Source organism: Salvia splendens, chromosome 3 (genome assembly GCF_004379255.2).
Source record: "Salvia splendens isolate huo1 chromosome 3, SspV2, whole genome shotgun sequence".
In the NCBI taxonomy this organism is placed as follows: domain Eukaryota; kingdom Viridiplantae; phylum Streptophyta; class Magnoliopsida; order Lamiales; family Lamiaceae; genus Salvia; species Salvia splendens.
Window position 1 is genome coordinate 5,327,808 of NC_056034.1, and position 22,780 is coordinate 5,350,587.

The 22,780-nt window shown below is 37.9% G+C and overlaps 4 protein-coding genes and 1 long non-coding RNA gene across 8 annotated transcripts; 2 read left to right on the top strand and 3 right to left on the bottom strand.

Moving 5' to 3' along the window:
* The first annotated feature begins 417 nt into the window (after positions 1–417).
* On the top strand, positions 418–3,712 carry LOC121794525 (F-box protein SKIP14-like). 2 transcript variants are annotated; one of them, XM_042192719.1, is made up of 3 exons: positions 418–812; positions 1,314–2,076; positions 2,751–3,712. In XM_042192719.1, exons 2-3 carry the CDS (start codon positions 1,324–1,326, stop codon positions 3,273–3,275), a joined length of 1,278 nt encoding a protein of 425 aa, XP_042048653.1. In that variant the 5' UTR covers positions 418–812; positions 1,314–1,323; the 3' UTR covers positions 3,276–3,712. The 2 variants fall into 2 exon arrangements, with proteins under 2 accessions (XP_042048653.1, XP_042048655.1); XM_042192721.1 differs by having other exon boundaries at positions 418–608.
* Positions 3,713–3,973: 261 nt separating this feature from the next.
* On the bottom strand, positions 3,974–6,067 carry LOC121797131. Of its 2 annotated transcripts, none has more exons than XM_042195863.1 (2): positions 5,895–6,067; positions 3,974–5,078 (listed from the first exon to the last, which is right to left on the bottom strand). In XM_042195863.1, exon 2 carries the CDS (start codon positions 5,062–5,064, stop codon positions 4,135–4,137), a length of 930 nt encoding a protein of 309 aa, XP_042051797.1. In that variant the 5' UTR covers positions 5,065–5,078; positions 5,895–6,067; the 3' UTR covers positions 3,974–4,134. The 2 variants fall into 2 exon arrangements, with proteins under 2 accessions (XP_042051797.1, XP_042051796.1); XM_042195862.1 differs by having other exon boundaries at positions 5,474–6,067.
* A 382-nt stretch (positions 6,068–6,449) lies between these two features.
* LOC121794526 (trihelix transcription factor GT-4-like) lies at positions 6,450–10,683 on the top strand. 2 transcript variants are annotated; one of them, XM_042192723.1, is made up of 5 exons: positions 6,450–7,144; positions 8,669–8,707; positions 9,695–9,829; positions 10,007–10,266; positions 10,373–10,515. In XM_042192723.1, exons 1-5 carry the CDS (start codon positions 6,574–6,576, stop codon positions 10,376–10,378), a joined length of 1,011 nt encoding a protein of 336 aa, XP_042048657.1. In that variant the 5' UTR covers positions 6,450–6,573; the 3' UTR covers positions 10,379–10,515. The 2 variants fall into 2 exon arrangements, with proteins under 2 accessions (XP_042048657.1, XP_042048656.1); XM_042192722.1 differs by having other exon boundaries at positions 6,451–7,144; positions 10,007–10,231; positions 10,373–10,683.
* Positions 10,684–11,824: 1,141 nt separating this feature from the next.
* LOC121797211 (40S ribosomal protein SA-like) lies at positions 11,825–13,996 on the bottom strand. Its single transcript, XM_042195960.1, has 5 exons — positions 13,805–13,996; positions 13,075–13,337; positions 12,770–12,967; positions 12,468–12,669; positions 11,825–12,193 (listed from the first exon to the last, which is right to left on the bottom strand). The coding sequence occupies exons 1-5, from the start codon at positions 13,935–13,937 to the stop codon at positions 12,084–12,086; spliced, it is 906 nt and encodes a 301-aa protein (XP_042051894.1). The 5' UTR covers positions 13,938–13,996; the 3' UTR covers positions 11,825–12,083.
* A 3,195-nt stretch (positions 13,997–17,191) lies between these two features.
* Positions 17,192–18,127, bottom strand: LOC121794690. The gene is made up of 2 exons (XR_006049340.1): positions 17,918–18,127; positions 17,192–17,825 (listed from the first exon to the last, which is right to left on the bottom strand). It is a non-coding gene; the product is annotated as an uncharacterized LOC121794690 (long non-coding RNA).
* Positions 18,128–22,780: the final 4,653 nt, after the last annotated feature.

The following is a 22,780-nucleotide window of genomic DNA, read 5'->3' on the forward strand; positions in this document are numbered from 1 at the left end:
CTCCGCCCCTGAGTTACTGGTGTAAGGTTCATGAGTACATAGTGTCATAGTGACCTACATCACACACACGATCGTACGAGTGGTATCTACCATATCAATTGATTGTTAACTAATCATGAGGAGTATTATTTTTGTAAAATGGGGTTATTTTACTACTCCTACTAATACTGAATATTGAGCAAATTCCTTTTTCTCTCTACATTACAAGTCATACAATTTTCAAATTCTTGTATCTCTACATTTTTTTAATTCCTAATATATTAATTTCTGATTATACACAATGCCAAATTTACAAAAAAATATTCATTATCTGTATCACATGATAATATGCTATCACAGTTAAAATAACACCCCTTATTTTAAGATTCAGTTATACTAACGGTATATATTCATTACCTCTATCACATGATAATATGCTATGCCGAAACACTACATTTAGGGGAGGGTAAAGGTATATATCCTTTCAGTTTTTTCGGCTATTTCTCTCTCCCGCCGCCACTTCCCACCCGCAACAACCGCGGAAAACCAATTTTCGCCCACACACGTGTCGGCCGCTACCCCTTCTACCTAAAACTGCACCTTCACTCCCCCATTTTCCCCTCCTCCAAGTAAATTTCCTTTTCTTCCCACTATTCAATATCCTTTTTTTTTCTAATTTTTTTTTGCAAATCCCCCTATCAATTCATTTTATCCCTGTTTATGCTAAAGGTTTCATCTTGAACCCCAATTGAAGGACCCCGTATCTCTCTGTGGTATAAAAAAAAGGATAATAGAAAAGAGAAAGGTTTTTGGGTTTTGAAGAAATAGATCAGGTGTTTTTGTTTTTTCGCCCTTTATATTTTGATCGTTCTTCAATTAGTATTTCTTAGTGTCATAAATTTTAAGCTCTTCCTCTGCAAATATGCTTTGCTGCTTGGGGTGTGATTCTTTCAAATCCTAGTTTCTTTTAGTATTCTCTTCGAGCTCTTTTTATTTATTAGCCACATTAGGAATTCTTTAATTCTTTCTGTATATAAGGAACCCATTTATTAATTGGACAATTATGGTTGACAAAGGTCATATCCTTGTAGGGTTAGTTGCAGGATCAACTCTGTGATAATTTTGGTGCTCCGTTTTAGTCTGTCATTGAAAAGTTGAAGGTTTTCTTGTTTGAAATGAATTTTAGAACGTCGTCCCCCATTCATCCAGTCACCTAGAAAATAAAAAAAGGAAGCAACTTTAGTTGATTGGAGTTTAGTGGTTTTCATCTCCTATTCTTTTAGTTTATTGGGATAGTGAAAATAGAAAAGGAACTGATTTAGTTATTGCTGTAGAAATATTGAAATGGCCTTCAACTTCAGCTGTGAGAGGGACATATTTGATTGCAGCTCATCGGAACCAGTCTCAATGGACATTGTTGACCGTTTGCCATCTGATCCTTTTGGGATGGATATAGAAACTACTTTCACCGCCATCACTGGGTGGTTGGAGGACTTGAAGGTTGATTATGGTGGTTTCATGAGTAATGGCATGTCCTCTCAAGAAGGTTACCATTCATCTGTTGGATGGAATATAATTTGGAATAATTCTATTCACTTCGAATCACTTCCACGCACTATTCAGTTGAATGAGAGACTGAGTGCGGGCATGCAGGATTACATACCCAACGGCTTTCAGTTTGACCACGATCTTGATGCAGCTCTTACATTGAGTACATATGAGAACATTGGCTTCAGCAATGGGGGTGCTAGCTGCAGTCATGAGATGGGATCCGGAAGGGAAGTTGAGGGTGCATCTGAATTTGAAGGAGCACCCCACGAAGCTTTTAATTATGTTCTTAGCTATCTGGGAGTGAAGGACCTTTTGTCTATAGAAAGGTCTTGCAGTTACTTGTCGTCTGTTGTCCGAGGGGATCCCTTGTTTTGGAGGACTATCCATATTGACCAGCCTCTAAATGAAAGGATCACAGATGATGTTCTCATGCAATTGGCTGGTAGGGCTCAGGGTAAGCTTGAAAGTTTGAGTTTAGTGGAGTGCCCTAAAATCACTAATGATGGTTTGAGGCGAGTGCTTGAAGAAAATCGACGATTAACTAAGGTTAGTGGTCCAATCTGACTCAATTATTCACTTATTTTTATCGGTGATGTATTTTGACCACTCTATATTCATGCTTGGTTTTTGAAACATGGGCGAGTTTCTATTCTGATGTATTGTGGTGGGAGGGTGGGGTTGAGGTGAAGTTAATTAGCAGAAGATGTTTTAAATGGTTATTGAATTTGTGGAAGTTTTGCGTGTATGATCCCTAATGATGTACGACTAGGAATATGATGATGCATTGTCATGTGTACTAAGGGTTATTTGTCCACCAATACTTTGGCATCATGGGACCTTTATCTAGGTTATATGAATCTGGTAAATTTTTACTGCTGTCTAAATCCAGTTGTTGAGTGCTTCAAGTGAACTTTGGGATCTCTTTATTAAGGTAGAACACACACTAGATGTGCCAGACTCCACCGTATTTATAACTTGAACATCTCCATGAGAACTTGCTCACTAAAGAATATAGTTGTACCACTATCCATGTATTTGTAGAAGTCTGATGTCTTAACCATCGACAAACCTTGTACCAACATCTATATCTCTACATGCTGTTAGCAAGTTTTATGAGATATTTTTGGAATTATAGAAGTGTTATGATCATGCTTTGTTAAGTTTGTTTTACTTATTTGATGGGATATATAGCGGTAAGCTAATATGTTTGTATTTTGTAGTTGTCTGTTCCTGGATGTACAAGGATTAGTATAGATAGCATAGTGAATTGTATCAAAGCCTACAACTGCAATAATGAATTTGGAGGTATAAAACAAGTGAGAATTGGTGGCCTCTATGGTGTGAGCCATGAGCATTTCGAAGAGTTGAACTCATTAATGGGTTCCATGGACAAGAAGTTTGAAACTGCGCACAAGCCACATTTCTATCACCGAGGGAACTTTTATCTTCCACATGATGATGATCGAACAATCGATATTGAAATGTGTTTGAAATGCGAGAAGTTCAGATTGGTTTACGATTGTCCAAGTGAAGGCTGTAGGGCTAAAGATAAGTCACCTGAGGTTTGCAAAGCTTGCACTCTTTGCATAGGAAGGTGTGCTCAGTGCGGCCGGTGTATTAATGATACTGAATTTGAGGAGACGTTCTGCCTAGAATTGCTATGTTCGGACTGTTTTAAGCAGCTGCCCTCGTACCAAGACAAGCTTGACGAGGAAGACAACTTTATGGAGCTTGATGTTGTGTAAGTTGTCACTTCATCTTCCATTAGTATGTGGTTTTTAAATCTAGGAGCAAGATGATACGGGGTAGTCCGATTCAATTGTTGGATGCTTTACTGCAGAGAGGATGGTGATCTTGTTGGGGTGAGTTGGATGCTCTACGGGAGAGGGGATGATGGTCTTGTTGGGGTTTCTAGCTTTTTCAGTATTGGTACTAAAAACAGAAGCCAAATGGGGGAGGATAAAAAAGAAAAAAAGGCATAAAGAGTATAAACTCTTGAAATAATAGAAGTGTGAAAAACTAGAGACTGAATCTGTTGACATGGAGAATTGCATTGGAAGCTAATGTTTAGTTGTTAAACTTTTCACTATGTGGAAAGCATTCTATATAATATTGTTAATGGTCTTTTACTGTAAAACTCTAGATTTTATGCATATACCAACTGTTGCAGTTGTTTGATGTATCTTGGTGCATATGCTCGTGTCGTGCATAATTATTTTATACACTTGAAATTATAAGAAATTTATTTTGCTGTAGTTGAAAATCATATCTGGGCAATTTGGCATTGATTTGAATTGTGTTAATTCGTTATAATTAAGAGCTGCTTCTTCTTCTTCTTTAAGAGGTGCCCTTATTTCACCTAAATTTCACCCAACATCAACATAATATTTAGGCTAAAGTGTCAAAATAAATGGACAATAATAGTCTCCAATATGGCAAGACATGCTTAAATGAAATTTCCATTAAAAATAAGCTGAATGATTAGCACTGGAGCCAATATAAATTATCAAGAAATAAGATATCGAAAATAAAGAATGACAGATGAGCCAATCTATCACCTACAAGAACAAGTCTGAATATTCTTTGCACTTATCCAAAAACCACTTAACGGAAGAACTCCACGTGACCTGCTATCTCCCGGCACAGCAACTTTGCTTCCCCGGATAAATTTAAGCTTTTCGCGATGATAAGTCCAGTTAGTTTGTGTGTTGATGTTGGCTCGAATGATTTGGCTTCTTCCTCCATTCCCAACACAAGGGCTTCCCTTGCTGGCATCACGTTCTCCCACCAAAACTCTCGTAAAACTCCATGCATCAATTGCCAATAGCCACGCTCTCTATAAATACGAAATATAGTGCTTCCATTTGGAGTCCAACAATACAAATCTGCCCAATCCCTGTCTATCACCTCCATTTGACCTTGTATCTGAGGCATGTAGTAAAATGGAACTGTCTTCCATGGCAACATTGTCTCTGGCTTCCCTTTGTTGAACGGGCATTTCACTTCAAGAACTCCACCTCCCTGAAAGGATCCAAGCAGCCCGTCTGGGGAAGCTCCAATCCAATCCAATCGGTCCTCTGAATGGATGGCAAACCCCAACGAGCTGACATCCCGGCCAGTAATGCTCTTGTACCGCTCTATAGCTGCAGCTTCATTAAGAACACCCCATTCCATAGCGCCTTTTTTAGAGCCCTCAGCTGCCTGCATGCTTGAAGGAAAAACTTTTTCCTGCCATAGTTCATAGCGGCGTTTGCCTTTCCACATTCCCAATGCTGTGCTGAAGGTACTCGTTGTTAGCTTGTCCTTGCGCAGTGCAAACCATTCTTCAGAGCGTTGCGGAGTATTTGATGCTGCGAGTTGGGCATTTAACACAAAAGCAGCAGGGGTATTCACGGCATATGATGATGAACATGCATACGGTGAAGCACAGGTTGAAAAGTCTCTTGTAAATGCTATTTGGAACTTTCTCCTACGAGGAAGTGGCAACACTGCTCTGTTAATTCCACTAAATCTAGCAACAGAAGCATTTGTCATAGTTTGACTGCCACCTACAAACGAGTGCCATTAAAAATCAGACCGACGACAACAAGATGCGGAATTTATAGTAATTCAGATTATCTTAAGATGCATACTACAGCAAAACAATATAAAGAACAACATGATTATAAAAAATCATCTTAATACAGTTATACTATCGAATGTTAAAGCTAAATTGGAGTAATAGCCAAGGATTACATCTGAAATTTTATTTGGAAAACAATAGCCAATGCTAAATATGCAAATTGCTTCTTGTGTTATTATAGTATATAGACAAAGGATAGACTTTGCTTATGAACTTGAAAAGATCAGCAAGCAAACAAAATTACAACCTCTAGTGCTATCTACATCTTCTATGTGTCAAAACTCAAAAGCGATACAACAACTTTAAGAGTAGGAGAGTTACCAACGTTAACGAATATGGAATGGAAGCATCTAGATTCCCAATTAACTACAAAGATAAGCAAACGTTGCAGCTTGTAGGAAAGATCCATTATTTCTCTGAAAAGATTCAATCTTTAATCCAGATAACATTAACACATGAATGCTCTCAACCTAGCAGCCGAATTGCTTAGAGTTATTGGAACAAAAACACTTGGTCAGGGAATTGATTGAAGACAAAAATGGAAATGGACAAGAATATGCAAAGAAAATCAATTGATAAAACTTAAAGAAATTGACACCAATCACTATTGAATGGAGTGAATGAACGACAAAGATGTGTAAAGTTTAAAGGCAAGATAAATACTGCACACAAGGTGCTTGTGCAAACGTCCCTTAGAGACGAAACGGGTGGAAACTAGGATGAAAGAATGGTTGAAACCCACCAAGCACACAGCATGAAATTGATAAAGATTGTCTGGAGCAGGCTGCAGAGTGGATTCAAACTCTGTAGTGTGTGTTTCTTTTTTTACCTCAAATTGTTGAGGGGAGGTGGAGGTGGGGGTTGAGTGGAGGGAGGGGATATTGAGAGGAGGAAATAATGTTCGGTAATATCCATCGTTAGGTCCTTTTACTTTGATAATTTATTTCTTTAGACCCTTGCATATATTGTGTGTATTAATCAAGAAATCCTCAAATTTATCAATACTCTAAACCTTTTTGTTAATAAACCAACCAATTATTAGTATTTTTTTTAAATGAAGCTTAAAAATAAGTTGGAGAGGAAACCTGTGATTTTCTATTATATGTCTGCATTTTTTAGAATATAAATGTGCGTAATTTATTACTCCCTATTTATTAGTTTCATTTAATAATTTTATATAAATAAGTTAGGATAGATAATGAATAAATGAAAATTCAAGTACAAAACAAATGATAAAAATAAGAATATCTAATGAATTTAATTTGGATTTGTCTAAATAAATTAATTTAGCTATGTTAATGATTCAAATCGAAAAGATACTAAAACGATAACACTAAAAATTCAGATTATCTGAGCTACTTTACATCGCAAAATCTCAAATCCCCTCAATTCCAATTTCAATTTCAATTTCAAAAGGAAAAATGTACTCTGAAAAGGCTCAAGCACAAGAAGAATCCGCCATAGATTTCTACAGTAGCAAGCAAGGGTCACCCAACGAAAACAACATGATCATACAAATCAGCGGCGGCGGCGGCGCCACCACCAGCGGCGGTGAAGATCCCTCTATCGCCGCGAACCAGAACCCACTGCCGCCTTCACCCGCTCCCAAGAAACGGGCCGAGACATGGGCTCAAGAGGAAACCAGGGCCCTCATATCTCTCCGCAAAGAAATCGATTTCCTGTTCAACACCTCCAAGTCCAACAAGCATTTGTGGGACAACATATCGATGAAAATGAGGGAAAGGGGGTTCGATCGATCGCCAACTATGTGTACGGACAAGTGGAGGAATTTGCTCAAGGAGTACAAAAAAGCCAAGCAGAATAATCCTGATACGAGCGGGAATTGTAAGATGAATTTTTATAAAGATATCGAGGAGATTATGAGGGAGAGGAGCAAAAATGGTAACTGTTGGAAGAATTCTGCAACTTCTAGTGATGCCGCTGCTGCTGCGGGTTCTAAGGTTGAGTCGTTTATGCAATTTGCTGATAAAGGTCGATTCCCCCTCTCTCTGTGTTCTCTCTTTTCATTTATCTTTTTCATGTGCTAATTTGGTTAAGGGAAGCAGGCGATATGATTTTTTCGATAGGTTTCTTTGTTTTGTTGTGCTTGTTGGATAGTAAAATGTGGGCAATGTGGAAGCATATAAGTGTATTTCCTTTGTGCTTGATTTTTGGTAATGCAAGGGTAAGTAGATGGGCCAAAATTGACTTTAAAGAGCTAAATTGCTGCCTCATGCCATAGTTTAGCGAGCAATTATATCACTTCATTTTATTTTATTTGGTACTACAAGATTGCAAGGGGAGTTAGTTCCGATGGGGTGCTGTGATGGTCTTCATCGTCAGCTGATGAGTTCTGTTGCGTCAACAGATACACTTTATTGTCAATGGAGGGTGGGGATTGGGTAAATTCTTTCGTAGATATATGTAATTGTAGAGTCTCCTTCAATTTTTTTGAGTGGCTGATCCATCTTAATTATAATTGTCGAAGTGTTTGATTACGATTATGTGTCCACAGAATGAAATGACAACAGTAGATGCATTATGTAATACAGTTTATTGATTTCGCTGTCTGTTCAAAATCTCTTATCCACTTATCTCAACCCATCCTGAATACTGATTGTCCCTCTTTTTTGTGACCCCCACTGTGGTGGTGACTTGCAGGCCCACATGTCCACAAAAGCAATAAAACTTAACTCAATTAGATGGAGTGTTCAATTTATTTAGTTTTTGTAAAATGAAGAGCTTATGTTCTATGATGGAAAGTAAGAGGGTTTAATTGGATTGAAAGAGCTTAGGGGCTTATTGTTCCCAATAAAATAAGATGAAGGTCTAACTTTACCTCTCATCTGCAATCTAGTCTCTCCCTTCCCGGCCTCCAAAGCCACTTTGGTGTTCTTCACTAGGGTATATATAGGCATATGATCCCCTTCTTCCCTCTGCTGTTGGACTTTTGTGGGACAGTAGGAGAGAGTCGGTTAGGGTTGATGAACTACAGCATAGGTGCTGTTTTGGTGGTTTCTTCACTTAAGTAATATGGAAAGACAGAGTATAAGTATGCTATGTTTGTATAAATGTTTTCTCAACCAAGGTCTATTTGCACTAATCTGTACTAACAATTTTAGTCGAGATCGAGTTGAGCATTGCATGAATGTGTTGATTTTGTTTGCTGCATTTATAATATTCTCTTGTATACTGCTCAGTTTGATATTGTCGAGGGTTGTGGTAGTGGATATGAGACATACTGACATTTTTTGTGCTTTGATTGAAGGTCATTGGTTTTTCATCATGGATATTGATGACTGCTTCTGTAGTATAGTTGTAGCTGTATATCTTAAAAATTCCTTACTGCCTAATTGTGTTCTATTGAGTCATTAGTGCCACTGCCACCTTCTTCTATTTTTTTGCCTTTATATGCCCACATATATATGGTAAACATTTGAAGTAGATAGTCTCTAATTCAGATGCTTACATATTCTAATGATGCATTAAATTTTCAATTCTACTTGGCCTATGCAGGTATTGATGATGCTAGTCTAACTTTTGGACCTGTGGAAGGTATGTGTATTGGCCATAGAATCTTTGCATGCTCTTAAGTCTGATAAATTGGTTTAATCAATTTATACACACAAATCCTGGTAGAAGCCGGTTGTGTGTTGGAATGTGTAAGTACTGCATAAAGTTGCTGATTATATGGTGCTATTTCTTCTTCATTGTGCTTTATTTGTTGCTTAAGAGCGCTGGACAATTGTCGAGGGAACTTATCTGACTGGAATGAAAAGATGCTAAAATATGGGTACTAACTCACCCCATGAGTGATCTGTTGCTAATTTAAGCGTCAAACCAAAATTATAGAATATCTGTTGGTGGCATTCAAGGAATCCAATTTGGGAGTTACCCTTCCACTACACAAGCATATGCTGGAAAGTTTATACCATTCTCTGACGTAATGCTGACAGCTGAATGAATGATTTTCGAACTAGTTTACTGGAACAATACCTCTTTTCATTGGCATACACCAAACACTACATTAGCTACAACTTTGCTCTGGGTTTTTCTTCTTGTGCTATTGTTCATGTCCCTCTATGATGTTTATATATCTCAACACTGTTAATAGCAACACATGAATATTAATAATTCTAGTAATGTCTGTTCATATTGGTGAGTGTCAACTTTAAGTTCTAGTCAGTGGTCATTCTAGTTGATCACAGTCCATTACTAAGAAATCGAACCCACATTCATCATCACACTTTTGGTTGTGAAATTATATTGCATTAATTTATACAGAATTGTCAGTGTTATCATGGAGTAAGATAAAGAGGCCTGAAAATCTTATTCTATTCCTCAATGCAGAATGTGTAAAACTAAAACATGTTATCATAGCAAAATTTTGTATGCCTCCTTTCTTATTAGGAAATCACTATGTAGCGTTCTAGTGAGAATGTTGCCTATGTTTATTCCATCACTCTATCTGTATAAATTTGTAGTCTCTCTTACTAGCAGCATTGATTCATTTATTATGCAAAATATATCTTCGGCATACAGGGAATGGCAGATCGGCACTTAACTTAGAAACGCGTCTGGATCACGAGCCACATCCTCTTGCCATCACAGCAGCTGATGCAGTTGTAGCTAGTGGAGTTTCTCCATGGAATTGGAGAGAGACTCCTACTGAAAACGGTTGGTCCACATTTTGTTTTACAATACAATTTGGTTCAATTAAGTGATCTACGTTTATTAGTGGATCCCCCTCCCACGTCCAGCCACCAATTTTATCTATGACATGAATTTTGTTATATTTGAAAGAACTGGAGTATTAATTTCTTGCATATATTATTGGCATTCCATTTTCTGCAGGCGAGGATAGAAACACTTTTGATGGGAGGGTAATAACAGTAAAATTGGGTGACTATACAAAGAGGATAGGAATTGATGGCACTGGAGATGCTATCAAGGAAGCCATCAAATCTGCTTTCCGGTTGAGGACAAAACGTGCGTTCTGGTTGGAAGACGAAGATAATGTTGTTCGATCACTGGACAGAGAGATGCCTCTGGGGAACTATACTCTTCATGTTGACGAAGGTACTGCACCAAACGTCACATTAATTACTTATAAGGTGATTGCAGATTGAAGTTCCCTTGATCATGCCCTAATGTTACCATAAATAATGAACATGTGCAAGGGCACCCTTGTTATCTTGAAAATGACAACCCTGATTGCAGGATTGACGATTAAAGTTTGTTTGTTCGATGGGCCAGAGCACTTGCCAGTGCACACAGAGGAGAAAACCTTTTATACAGAGGATGATTTTCGTCAGTTCCTCTCACGACGCTGCTGGACTTGTTTGAGAGAGTACGATGGCTACCGGAATATCGATAGTATGGACGAACTCTGCCCTGGAGCTCTATATCGTGGTGTCAATTGAGGACATTCTAGTTTAAAATTTGTGTGTGGGTTGAATGCTTAGTTAGTTTCTTGTGACAAATTGCTATTAATGTTATTAAATTCTCCCCTATTGCTCTTCTTGATTCAATGGTATCCCATTTGGTCATTTTCAGCTGTAAAACACTGAACTTTACCAATATACGAGGAGACCATATTTCTTAACTCGAAACTTTCAATCCACGATTGTACAAATAACTATACAAAAATTATTTCTCAACCAATATTTCGTGTCTCATCCCCACAAATTCAATGTGCGTATATAAATTGAAGATTTCAAGCTACACTACACGCCTTACCTGTAGCTGCATAACCTGAAAAGTTTTCCAAAAAATAGGCTATTAGTAGAAGATTTATAGAGAGGAGGGAAAGCAGAAACCTAATTAGAAGAAAAAATGTAAAAAACGGAAGAATTTTTTAAATTAGAGAGCGCATACAAAAGATCATTAACAATAGTAGACTAGATAGAGTCTTTAGTAGCAGCTTTTTACGCCATAAGTCTTGAGAGGTCTATTACATTCTCAAATATTAAGCCATAACCTGAAAAGTAATGGACAATATCACCAACTCGATTTGAAAAGCAACAACAATTTTGTAACGGATTCTTCCATATTTTTGTCTGAAGAATGACTACATTTATAGTTTTGGTAGAGAGAATTCATCACATGTAATCTCAATCTTCCTGAACGATCAATAACAGTGGAGATTATTGAGTAGCCACTCGTGCTCTACCACCAACATTGCATTTATCTACTACAATTCGTATTCCCTTTTTGGATTGTATTTTCAAAAACCACTGACATCAGCATTAATCATCATTTTCTTGGCTAATTTCCGTTTCTTCCTACAGGATTTCCAAAAACTGGGAAGAAAAAAAAAGATGCACACTAGGCAAAAATTATGCTTTGCCTTAAAGGCTAGAAAAATAGTACACCTTACATTCCATGTAGTAGAGACGTTTCTTTTCATCAAACGATTTAAGAAAAATGGTGTTAAATGAGTTAAATAAAAAAAAGAATAAAATAGAATATGAAAAAGGTAAAGAGAAGAGAGTACAAAGTAAAAGAGAATAAAATAATAAGAAAAAGACTTTTACTAAAAAGAAAACAGATTGCACTACCATAAAACATACCAAAATGACTCCACTCATATGGCACATACACAGTGAGTAGGATATTAGACGAAACAGGAGACTTTTAGCCACAACAAAGGAACAGTAATGGATTACTAGATTAAGCCAAACTACACTTCAATATCAAAAACGGAAACAAAAACAAATTTAGTGCATGAGTTGCATAGTAATTAACATTTAGGAAAAAAGTTGAACCAGAAACAAGTGAAATCTCAATCCATAAAACTAGACGAAAACAGCAGCTGCTAAAACATTCTACAAAAATTCAGGACTGCCAAAAACAATTATAGTATTTCGGTACAGAAAAAAAAAGCACAGTTCTTCAAAGACAGGTTAAATAAGCATGAGGCAAAACTCTTTCATTCCCAGCCAGATGGAGCAATGTCAACGGGAGCAGAAGACGGTGCAGCAGCAGCAACTGGTGCATCACCAGTAGGTGGAGCCACAGCTGCATCCCATCCATCAGGACCTACACAGGCAATTCAACATAAATGTTTATTTCCAACCAGATACACTTTTTGTAAATCACAAATCAATTAGTTGCAATACCAAAGCTATCAAATGGCCAGTTATCAAACTTATCACTTGAAACCAGGGCTCAATTACATATGTTTTGAATTGAAATCATATCTAAGGAACTTGTTTCTGAACAATTCAGCTTGATTAAGTTCAAAGCAAATCTTCCACCTACAATGCATATTCACATACTACGCAACCATCAATATCATTAAAGAAATGCTAACCTGCATCAGCAGCCGCCCAACCACCGGCAACTGGTGCAGCTGCACCAGCCAATTCAGGTGCCCATTGGGCATCTGGGATTTGAGCACTAGACCATTCACCTACAATTGCAGCAGCACCATAATCAGCATAATCCAGGGCAGGAGCTTCTTCCTGTTCTTCTTCCTTGGCCTCTTCTGGCTCCCTGTAGAAGAACAGGTCAACCTGCCAGAAATGATATGTTAGTGTAAAACTGTAAATCAATAAATAAACACTTGCCATCATGCATAAGAAGTAAAATACATAATTTCCTTATGAATATTACCATGATATCCCATTTATGACCGGGAGCAATAACACCACGCATCTGCAGCACCATCCTAGCCAAAAGCCAGAACAGACAGCCAATGCTGTGCTTTCCCTTGTTGTTGGCAGGGATTCCAATATCCACATATCGCATAGGCGAGTCAGTATCGCAGAAGGCAATTGTGGGGATATTGTAAAGAGCAGCTTCTTTGATAGGCTGCAGACAAATTTATACATATCAGAGCCATACTGAATGCAATAACCCATACAGCAGCAATACACATTCACAATATGCAACAAGCAAACAAGCTACTAAACACTTGCCTGATGGTCAGTTCTTGGATCTGTCAGAATGAGAAGCCTTGGCTCACTGAATGTTGTCTGGAGCTGGTTGGTGAATGTTCCAGGGGTGTGACGTCCCGCAATTGCATTAGCACCGGTATACTGAGCAAATTTCAGAACAGCTCTCTGACCATAAGGTCTGGCAGATTGTACAATGATATCTTGAGGATTCTCAATACCAACAATAACTCGGGCAGCCATCTGCAACTTTTCCCAGGTCTTTCCAAGATTGATGATATAAATTCCTGGTTAAGAAATTAAACTGATTTAACAGCCAAACAATAGAGCAAACGAATGACATTATAAAATATCAATAAACTAATTCGTGGATTATGATAACCCAGAATTATAGCGAAAATTCATCTTAACGGATAAGCATTGCTCACAAAAGCAGAATGAAAATAACTCCATAAGGCAATTTGGCGATACCTATATTAACGGATGCGGATAAAACTCAGAAGAAAATACAAATACAGTCTAATTATATTCCTCAAAGTGAGGAACGAGTGAATCAATACGCAAAATTAGAAAAACATTGCAAAAACATAAACTAAAGGCCATTAAAACTAAGAAATAAACTAATATTTCGTGTGCTTTCATTATGAGGCAAACAAAACACAACTGCGCTTCAACAACAGCAAAAATAACACGAAAAGCAGCAGATCTAATTGCGACGGTGAAATAGATATCTAGGGCTAGAAAAAAAGCGTACCATCGTTGCGGCGCTTGAAGACGTATCTCTCCATCTGGAAATCGCAGTTTTTTGTGCCGAGGTGGACTTCGGCAGCCAGCATAAGCTGAATGTCGGCCTCCTTAGTTGACAGAATCCTTTGAGGGGTCGCCATGATTGAAACCTTCAGGCGTTGGCTCCTTCGCGACAGAGATAGTTGCAGAGATGGAAATTGGTGAAAAGCAGGCGAATATATGGAGTATAAACCCTAGATGAACTTCTCGTTGTTGGGCCTAAACCAGCATGTATTAATTTTGTGTTGGGCTGTTTAAATTTTATCACCGGCTTACCAAGAATAGTACTGGGCTGGCCCAATATGAATTCTCAGATTGTTGAAAAACTGAATACAAAAGTTTTTCTTAATTGTTCATAATACTCCCTATATAGTATACTACGTAAGAGATGACAAAGCCCTCATTTGCTAACATATTTTTGAATTAGCCAGTCCAATCGAAGTTCTAATCAGTTAGAAAGAGCGACTATATATAAATATAAATGTGTTTTTCTTCTATTAGTATTTTTAATAAAAATAAATGGTTAATAGATGCAAGATGTGTTTATATCTAATGGCATATTCACATTTCTTTTTGTGATTAGTGATATTGGCATCCCAATATACATATATTACTCCATCCGTCCCAAGGAAGATAACATCTTCCTTGGGCGGCACGAGATTTTATGCATTTTTATTTATGTGTTAGGTGGAGAGAATAAAGTAGAGATAAAAGATATTTCTATTTTTAGTAATGAGTCATCTTGGGTGAGACAAACTAAAAAGGTAAATGAGTCATCTTTGGTTGGACGGAGGGAGTACCTCGTTTTTTAAAAATAGAAACTTTTGAAACAATACAGGCTTTAATGTACAATTGGTAAAATAAAAGAGAATAATTGGTATAGTAAGAGAGAAAGAAAGTGATTGGTAAAGTAATATAGATGAAGAAAAAAAGTAGTGGAAATAGTGGTAGTGGATTGTGGAGTCCAATTCATAAAATAGAAAGTTTTAAAAAAATATCTTCAAGGGACAGACCAAAATAGAAGTAGTTTCTAGTTTCAAGGGACGGAGGTAGTAAGTTTTAAGAGATTTCGGTTTGATAGAGTAGATCGGTAGATATAATTAGGGCGCGTTTGATTGCCCGGAGATGGCAATATGAGATAGGGTAGTCATATCGGATTTTGTAAGATATAGCTGATAACCAAGAAGATAGCTTATCTCATGTTAGGCGTTTGGTTGCCCTGAGACAATTAATCAGATAGCTTATATTGTTTTTGTTATGCTCGATCGAAAGTACTGATACCGAGTTCGATTGACAGCTTTACCCTCAAAACAATTGCATAATTCCAAATTGATCCTCCAAGCCCTAATTCATCCCTACCAAAAATATACTCTACCGCCTAAAATCAAAAATCGAGCGCCATTACTGTCATTTCACTCCAGGAGCTGCCGGCCGACGAACACCATCCCCGAAACGTGGCAGGCAGAGGTTATTGTGATTTGGTTTGTATTTGTGGATTGATTTAGTTTGTGTTTGTGGATTGATTTGGTTTGTGTTTGTGGATTGATTTGGTTTGTGTTTGTGGATTGATATTCTGATAGATTCTACGTAAATTGCATATAACTCAGACCCAAGACTCGGTATCAGTATTAGTTAGCATTATTGTTCTCACAAGTAAAATGTCGGTATTGAGGTTTATTGCTCTATGTGTTGTGCGACTTAGCTAGTCCGTTTGGGAATCATCTGTTTTACATGGCTACCCTATTGTAATGTCATTGCCTGGGTTGATAGGGTTTCTAATGAACTATCAATCACCTGTTCGTTTACAGCTTGATTGATATGGCCTCACAACACACTGAAGGTAGCGAAGACGATGGAAGCCCAGAAGGTAATAGTCTGTTAGGTTAAGTTCGTTGCTATTCTATTGGAACTCAGAATTATATCCGGCATGCAGTTATATTGGGTGTTTACTGATGGTAGGTAGCAAGGATTTGGGCCCAAACAGAAACGCAAAATCTGATAGGTCGAGACGCATTTGGTCGGCTCGTGAGGATAAAATCCTAATGGCAACTTTAAAGGAGTTGGCAGCAAACGGCTGGAAGTCCGACAATGGATTTCACAATGGTTACCTTGTTCGGGCGCTGGAGACTATCAAGAGTGAATTTCCAAATACCGATATACTGCCACACCCGCATATCTACTCAAAGATTACTACTTGGAAGAGGAACTACGGATCACTTAAGATGATGCTTAACTACAGCGGCATTGGCTTCAATTTAGATGGTCGCCTAATCACGCTGCTAGGAAGAAGGATTTTCCCAGTTCGTGTGTTGAATATTGCGAGTGGCTGCCATTTCCACGCTGGCTGGTCGGACTTTCGGATCACCAACGAAATTGTTCACCATGATGTGCTTACTTTTACCATGGTCGACGCGGGGGTATTCCTTGTGAAGCGCTATAACCCAAGAACTGGATGTCCTCCTCTCGGTGATCTACAAGGTGCGTTATATAACCGAATAAAGTACGTTACTAGGTGGTCGTTGCCTCTGACTTTCCTTTTTTTCTCATTAAATTTATACGAAGCCACTGGATATGGAGACTCTGACCATAGTGATGCCCCGGATATGGATACATCGGACGACTACGTGCCAACGCAATCAGGGGGTGGGGACTCGTCGGACGGTGACGACTATGCTTCGGACGCAGGGGTATTGGATGAGGATGGCTGCCCGACGTTCACCGTTACGCTTGATTCGTCGAACATCAACAGCACACTGGAGATTCCAATGGCTTTTTGGCGCCGCCACATTCGAATGATTTCCCTTCAAGACCCGGTGTACTTCAATGTAAACGGTGATTGCTGGTACATCATTTTCGACCACAACGACACCAAGATTTGGGTGAAACGCGGCTGGAGACGTTTCAAGGAACGTAACAATCTAGTGGTTGGTGTGCGGTGCCACTTCAAACTCATTGATCGGACTGAGGTTCAGTTTTATGTGTGGTTTGATCGGCCTTGAGAGGTTCCTTTGTTTGCAGCTTCAGTGAAATACCTATCTAATATGAAGTATGTATGATGTTAGTGTGTTATGACTGAACTAGCGTATACTGTGGGTGAGTATAGTTCACCAAATTTTCTTAATCGGCTTGCTATTTTGAATCCCAAACGTCGTTTAACGCCGCCTAAATACAGTTAGCTCCATTTGACTTCGTATATTATTGTGTATAAGAAAAGCATGCGATCATGAGCCCATAACAGATTAATAGCATGGTGGTAATTATATGAGCTGGTATGAACCTCACAAAACATAACAAATAACTTAAATAATACGGACCCTCCAATCAACTTGACTATAAAACAATGGCCATCAGAAAATGGGAAAAAAATTGAAGCCTCTGCATTGTGGAATAAAATGTCTTACAGCTTGAATAAGGTGAAAATAAGTAATGAATTATAAAAAAATACAAGAAAGTAACTTCACTTCGCACAACCTATCTCAACACTGAAAAGAATAAGGTGTCCATTTGCATAGGCATTCAAACTTGTCCATTATTTATGTCTCCCCACATTTCCATTGCAAGATCATCCCTTTTTTGGGTCTATAATGCCGATGGTTCCACGCTACTGATATTATCACCACATAACAAAGGATCGTTGGCAGTTTCATCATCAATATCAGCCTCATTAACCAGCTCAGCCTCGACAGGATCAACTACCATTTCACTTCGTATATAATTGTGTAGAAGAAAGCATGCGATTATGAGCCCAGTTTGAACATCTATCGGATAAAAGCTTGCTGACCTTAGGATTCCCCATTGCATCTTCAGCACCGCGAATGATCTTTCGATGACATTCCTCGCCTTGGAGTGTCTAAGGTTGAAAAGCTCTTCCGGTGTTTGGGGTGCTTGCCTTCCGACCCCCCATTCCTTGAGATGGTAGCGGACACCTTTGTACGGTGTCAAGAAACCTTCGGCATTTGGGTATGCTTGATCACATAGATAGTAACATCCTGAAAAATGCAAGACATGTACATTCTCAAAGTAAAGGGGTGTAACAAGTTGTAAGTATGATGAATTTATTTTAAAACCGTGCATACAACACCTTTGGGTACTTTCAGACCTAAAGGTCGGCTGATTGCATCCCTTAAATCCTTGAATCGGCTGCCGAGCCTTCCCAGCCAGGAAGGAGGTAAGTGAATCTGAGCTGGGGGTCACACACGGCTAGTGTATTAGTGGTAATGTGACCTTTTCGATTACGGTACCGGGGAACGTCAGCAATTGGGACACGCACATTGATTTAAGTCCCATCCAAAGCACCTAAGCAACCCTGCAAGCACATTTCAAACCACATTCATGATCCGGATATCCAAAATTTCTGTAAGCATCTCAATGTCAACGTACCTTGAACCATTTCCATCTACGATCAGTGCAAGCCTCATCTATTGGGATGGGCTTCACCAAAAAAAGGTTGTGAAGCGTGAGAACTCCATGGAGTACAGTGTGGATATATTTGGAGACGGTTTGAGATGATCGCATGAAATTGTGACCTACTAGGCGGGATTTTTTGTGATGAGCAAGCACACACAGGAACAAAGCCACTTGTTCTTCAACAGTCACTTGTCTCTGGTCCACTAGGCCTACCCGGTCATGGAGAATACGACATAGACGCCCAAAGGTATTCCTATCCATTCTCAAATTATCCACACAAGCTCTATCTGTCACACGCACAAGCCTATCTAGTTGACGCACATGATCCGGGATAGAATCTAGAACCACAGACTGACCTAGCCGATCCCATCGTTTACGCTTGCGATTTTGCGGGAAAATTAATGTGATCATCAAAGATATGAGAAACATGTTAATTTGGTGGTTCCGTATAATCTCTTCTATCAGAAACACCACGGTGGTCAGGTTATTCTGTGGACATACAAGCAATTGCAAACAATATGGATGGAAACAAAATCTTGTCCAAATTATAAAACACAGAAGATTGCCTTCAACTACTAACCAAGGTCGAACACGTGCATACTGTCAACGTAATTGGAGAACAAACACAACATATTCCACTCGATTCAAAACCTAATACCGATATCATAACCATTTACGGGAACCAGATTTCATACCTTTCGAGAATCCTCGACGTTACCCATTCAAAACCGACGCCGATTTCATACCTCCAGATTGTATATGAATTCGATTAGCAAGACGCTGCGACAATTCATCCAAGCATTAACCGAAATAATGCAATTCAATACCATGAACCCAACAAACAATTGAGAACAAAATTATGCAATTCATCCAAGCATTAACCAAAATAAAGTGCTAACCTCTGCAAAATTGAACGAGAATGAAGGGAATTAAATCTATCCGCTTACAAGTTCCTCATTCATGAGCCGATTGCAGCTTCAGCCCCAAATTGATTTACAAATAATAAAGGGTCTTTTGGGCAATCACACAACTCACATTCAATTTCTCACAATCGGGAAACATGGCATACGGCCGTATCGGAGGTGAGAACCGCGACAGCCATATACACAAAAACGTGGGTGGTATCTTAATTACATCCGGGTCGGTAGTTGTATACCGGGTATTCGGGTACGCTTATCAGGGCAATCAAATACTATACACGCCCTAGATAAGAGGGCTTATCTTACCCTCTCAGGGCAATCAAACGAACCCTTAGTCTTATGAGTGTTGTTAGTTTAGATGAATTCGGTTCGATGCTTAATATATGTACAATGCTACATAAAAATATTTTTGCCTGCAAATCTTAGTAAGTTACTTTGAGAGCTTCACATATTCAACATAGGTAGGTGGGATTTGAGGCGTCAAATTGACTCCGTCGTTGGCCCATGGGTGTCGCCTAAAACCTCCATCAAAATTTAAAGATTTAACCAATTATGAGCTTGGTGAAATTAAAAAGAGAAATTAGTTTGAAGTAATGTAAGTAACCCATTTATTTGTGAAATAAATAAACAATTAAGTGGAGTACAAGACATACAGTCACAGTGGTGAGGAGAGACGACAACGAAATAAAAGCTCCCACTTTCCAAACTCGACGTTGGTGGTAACGACATTCAATAACTCATTTCAACTTGCTTTATTCTCGACCTCGACCTCGACAACGACTAACTTTAATTTGCTTATTTCTAAGCTCAACTAATAACGAATCCATGATTATATATTTATTGTGTTTAATTCTACGAGTTTCAATTTTTAGATCTGTCCATCTGTGCTATGAATTAAAAATAAAACTCTCACTTGGCATGCTTGCTTACAAAGTTTGCAGATGCAAGCGACAAACTTGCAATCGTCAACTCTTTTAATAGTCATTGAGAACGAGAAAATATTCATTAGTCTAGGCATACCATGGTGGCAATATGAGGTGGTATGCCTCACCAATACTTCTTTGACATGTGGGACTCAAAATTGACTCACATTTTGCATATGGAAACTTACCAAATTAGATTTAAACTACTACTACTATTAACATGTTCCATCTTGTCATGTTCGAGTCTTTTTCTAATACTAATATTTTAATATTTAATAAATTATAAAATGATATTCAAACTTGCAATAATTTTACAATTAAGTCCTTACATCAAATTAGATGATTTTTAATATTTTACAAATTTAATATACAATATTTCATTAAAATCTTAATTATGTCTTGATATTAGTATCACATTTGTCCTTTATTTTTTTATCCTCACTTTTTCTTGTCTTAATATTTAATATTTATTATTATTTTTAATTAAAATTAATAATTTATTAAAATTTAATTGAATTATATCCCAATTCCATCTTTCAAATAAAAAACCCATAAATGAGTTTGACCCCTCTCCATACAATTAATATCCGGTGAAATTGAGATATGATTTAATTAAATTTTAATGAATTATTAATTCAAATTATATAAATAATAATGAATATGATAAGAAAAGTTGAAGAGAAAAAAAAGGAAAAATGTGATATTATCGATTGAGAGATATGATTATGATTTTAATAAAATATTGTATATTAAATTCATAAAACATTAAAAATCATATAATTTGATTTATTGACATAATTATAAAATTGTTGTAAGATTAGATACTATTTTTATACAATTCATTAGAAAAAGACTTAAACACAACAAGATGGAATATGTTAATATTAGAATATTATATATTAGTTTAAATCTTATTTGGAAAGTTTTCAAATGCAAAATGTGAGTCAATTTTAAGTTCCACATGTCAACGAAGTATTGGTGGGACACACCACCTTATATTGCCACCATGATATGTCTAAACTAGGGAATATTTTCTTAGAACATCCTTCGAATCAAGGACATCAGCGACCATTGCGGTGCATATCAAAATGAGATACTTTTGCGTAAATCCTCGAAGTCTTAAATAAAATAAATAAATGGTTGAGATCAATTCCTAAGAGCATCTCCAGTGGTTCTGGACATGTAAGACCATCCACAACGCGTCTCGCGCCGGGCTCGCGTCTCGTCTCGGAGAGACGAGACCCCCGCGAGACGCATTGCAGCGCCCATCTCGTCTCCAGCTCGCGACCGTCTCGTCGCGTAGCTCGTCTCGGAGAGACACGAGACGAGCTGTCTCGCCACGCGCCAGGGACACGTGGCACGTCCCCATGCGTGCGTGACGCCCACTCGCTGGCCCGCGAGTGGGCGTCGTCACTGATGACGCAATAATTCATTTTTTTTTAAAAAAATCGATTTTTAATAAAAAAATTTTTTTTTTCAAACGGTAATATTACCGTTAAATATTTATTTTCATTTGAGAACACACCCAACTCCAAGAGGATCTAATTGAGCACATTTGGGAAAACTTTGGCGGAGAAGATTAAATTATGTCATTTTTATTTTTTTAGAATTTTAATTATGTCTTCGTTTTTTTTAATGTTAAGTTGTAATATTGTTTTAATTTTAATAAAGTGTGTTTGTTTAAATTGAATTGGGTTTTAAAAAAAATTATAAATTAAATTGAATGAATAGTAATTAAGAGACGGTATAGAGACGGTTAAGAGACGGAGCGTTGCAGGTTCCGTCTCTTAGTTAAGAGATGGAGGAAAAAAGGACAGTGGGGCCCTCAAATAGTGCTCAAATAGTAGTTAAGAGACGGTTTAAGAGACGGTATAGAGACAGCGTTGTGGATGGCCTAATAGTCCTCTCATAGCCTTGCCACTGCCACATCATCAGCACTAAAATCCTCCTGCCACATCATCTGGATATGTAATTGGACATGCAATAGCCCTCCCATAGCCTATCCACATCACTAATAACAATTATATAATTTAATTTACAATCGTAGCAACATACAGAATTTAATTTACGAGACAAATACATGAAAATTGAATAATACTATTAAAGTTTTAAAAGTACAATAATTTTAAAAAAAGTACATTAATTTAAAAAAAGTACAAAAATTTAAAAGTACAATAAAAAAAATTACATAAAAAATCTTGTACAGAAATTAAGATAGAGAGAGTACTCGTTAAAACAAGTGGTGCGAATGAAAATGACGTCCAAAGCGCGTATGTATAGTGATTCGAAAAATTAAAAAAAAATTAAAAATCTGACGCTGGTCTGACGCCGATCCGGGGCCTACAATGGCGCCGTGAGGATCGGCGTGAGAATCGGCGTCAGCCCAAGAATCGGCGTGGGCATGCCGATTTTGACGCCGATTTCGCCGACGCCGCTCGCAATGGTTCGACGTCAGCACCGGCGTCAGCGAAAAATCGGTGTGCCGGTGACGACGCCGCCATTGAAGATGCTCTAATTAAGATTGATATCATATCTTTTATATATACAACACGCGGCCTAAAAATATTGCTGTTCCATTTGATTAAGAACTCACATTTTAAAATTTTATTTTTATTGGTTCATATCCAGATTCTAATATGTACCAAATGTCCAAATTTAAAAGTTAAAAGAGTATTTTTAATAAATCTAGCAACC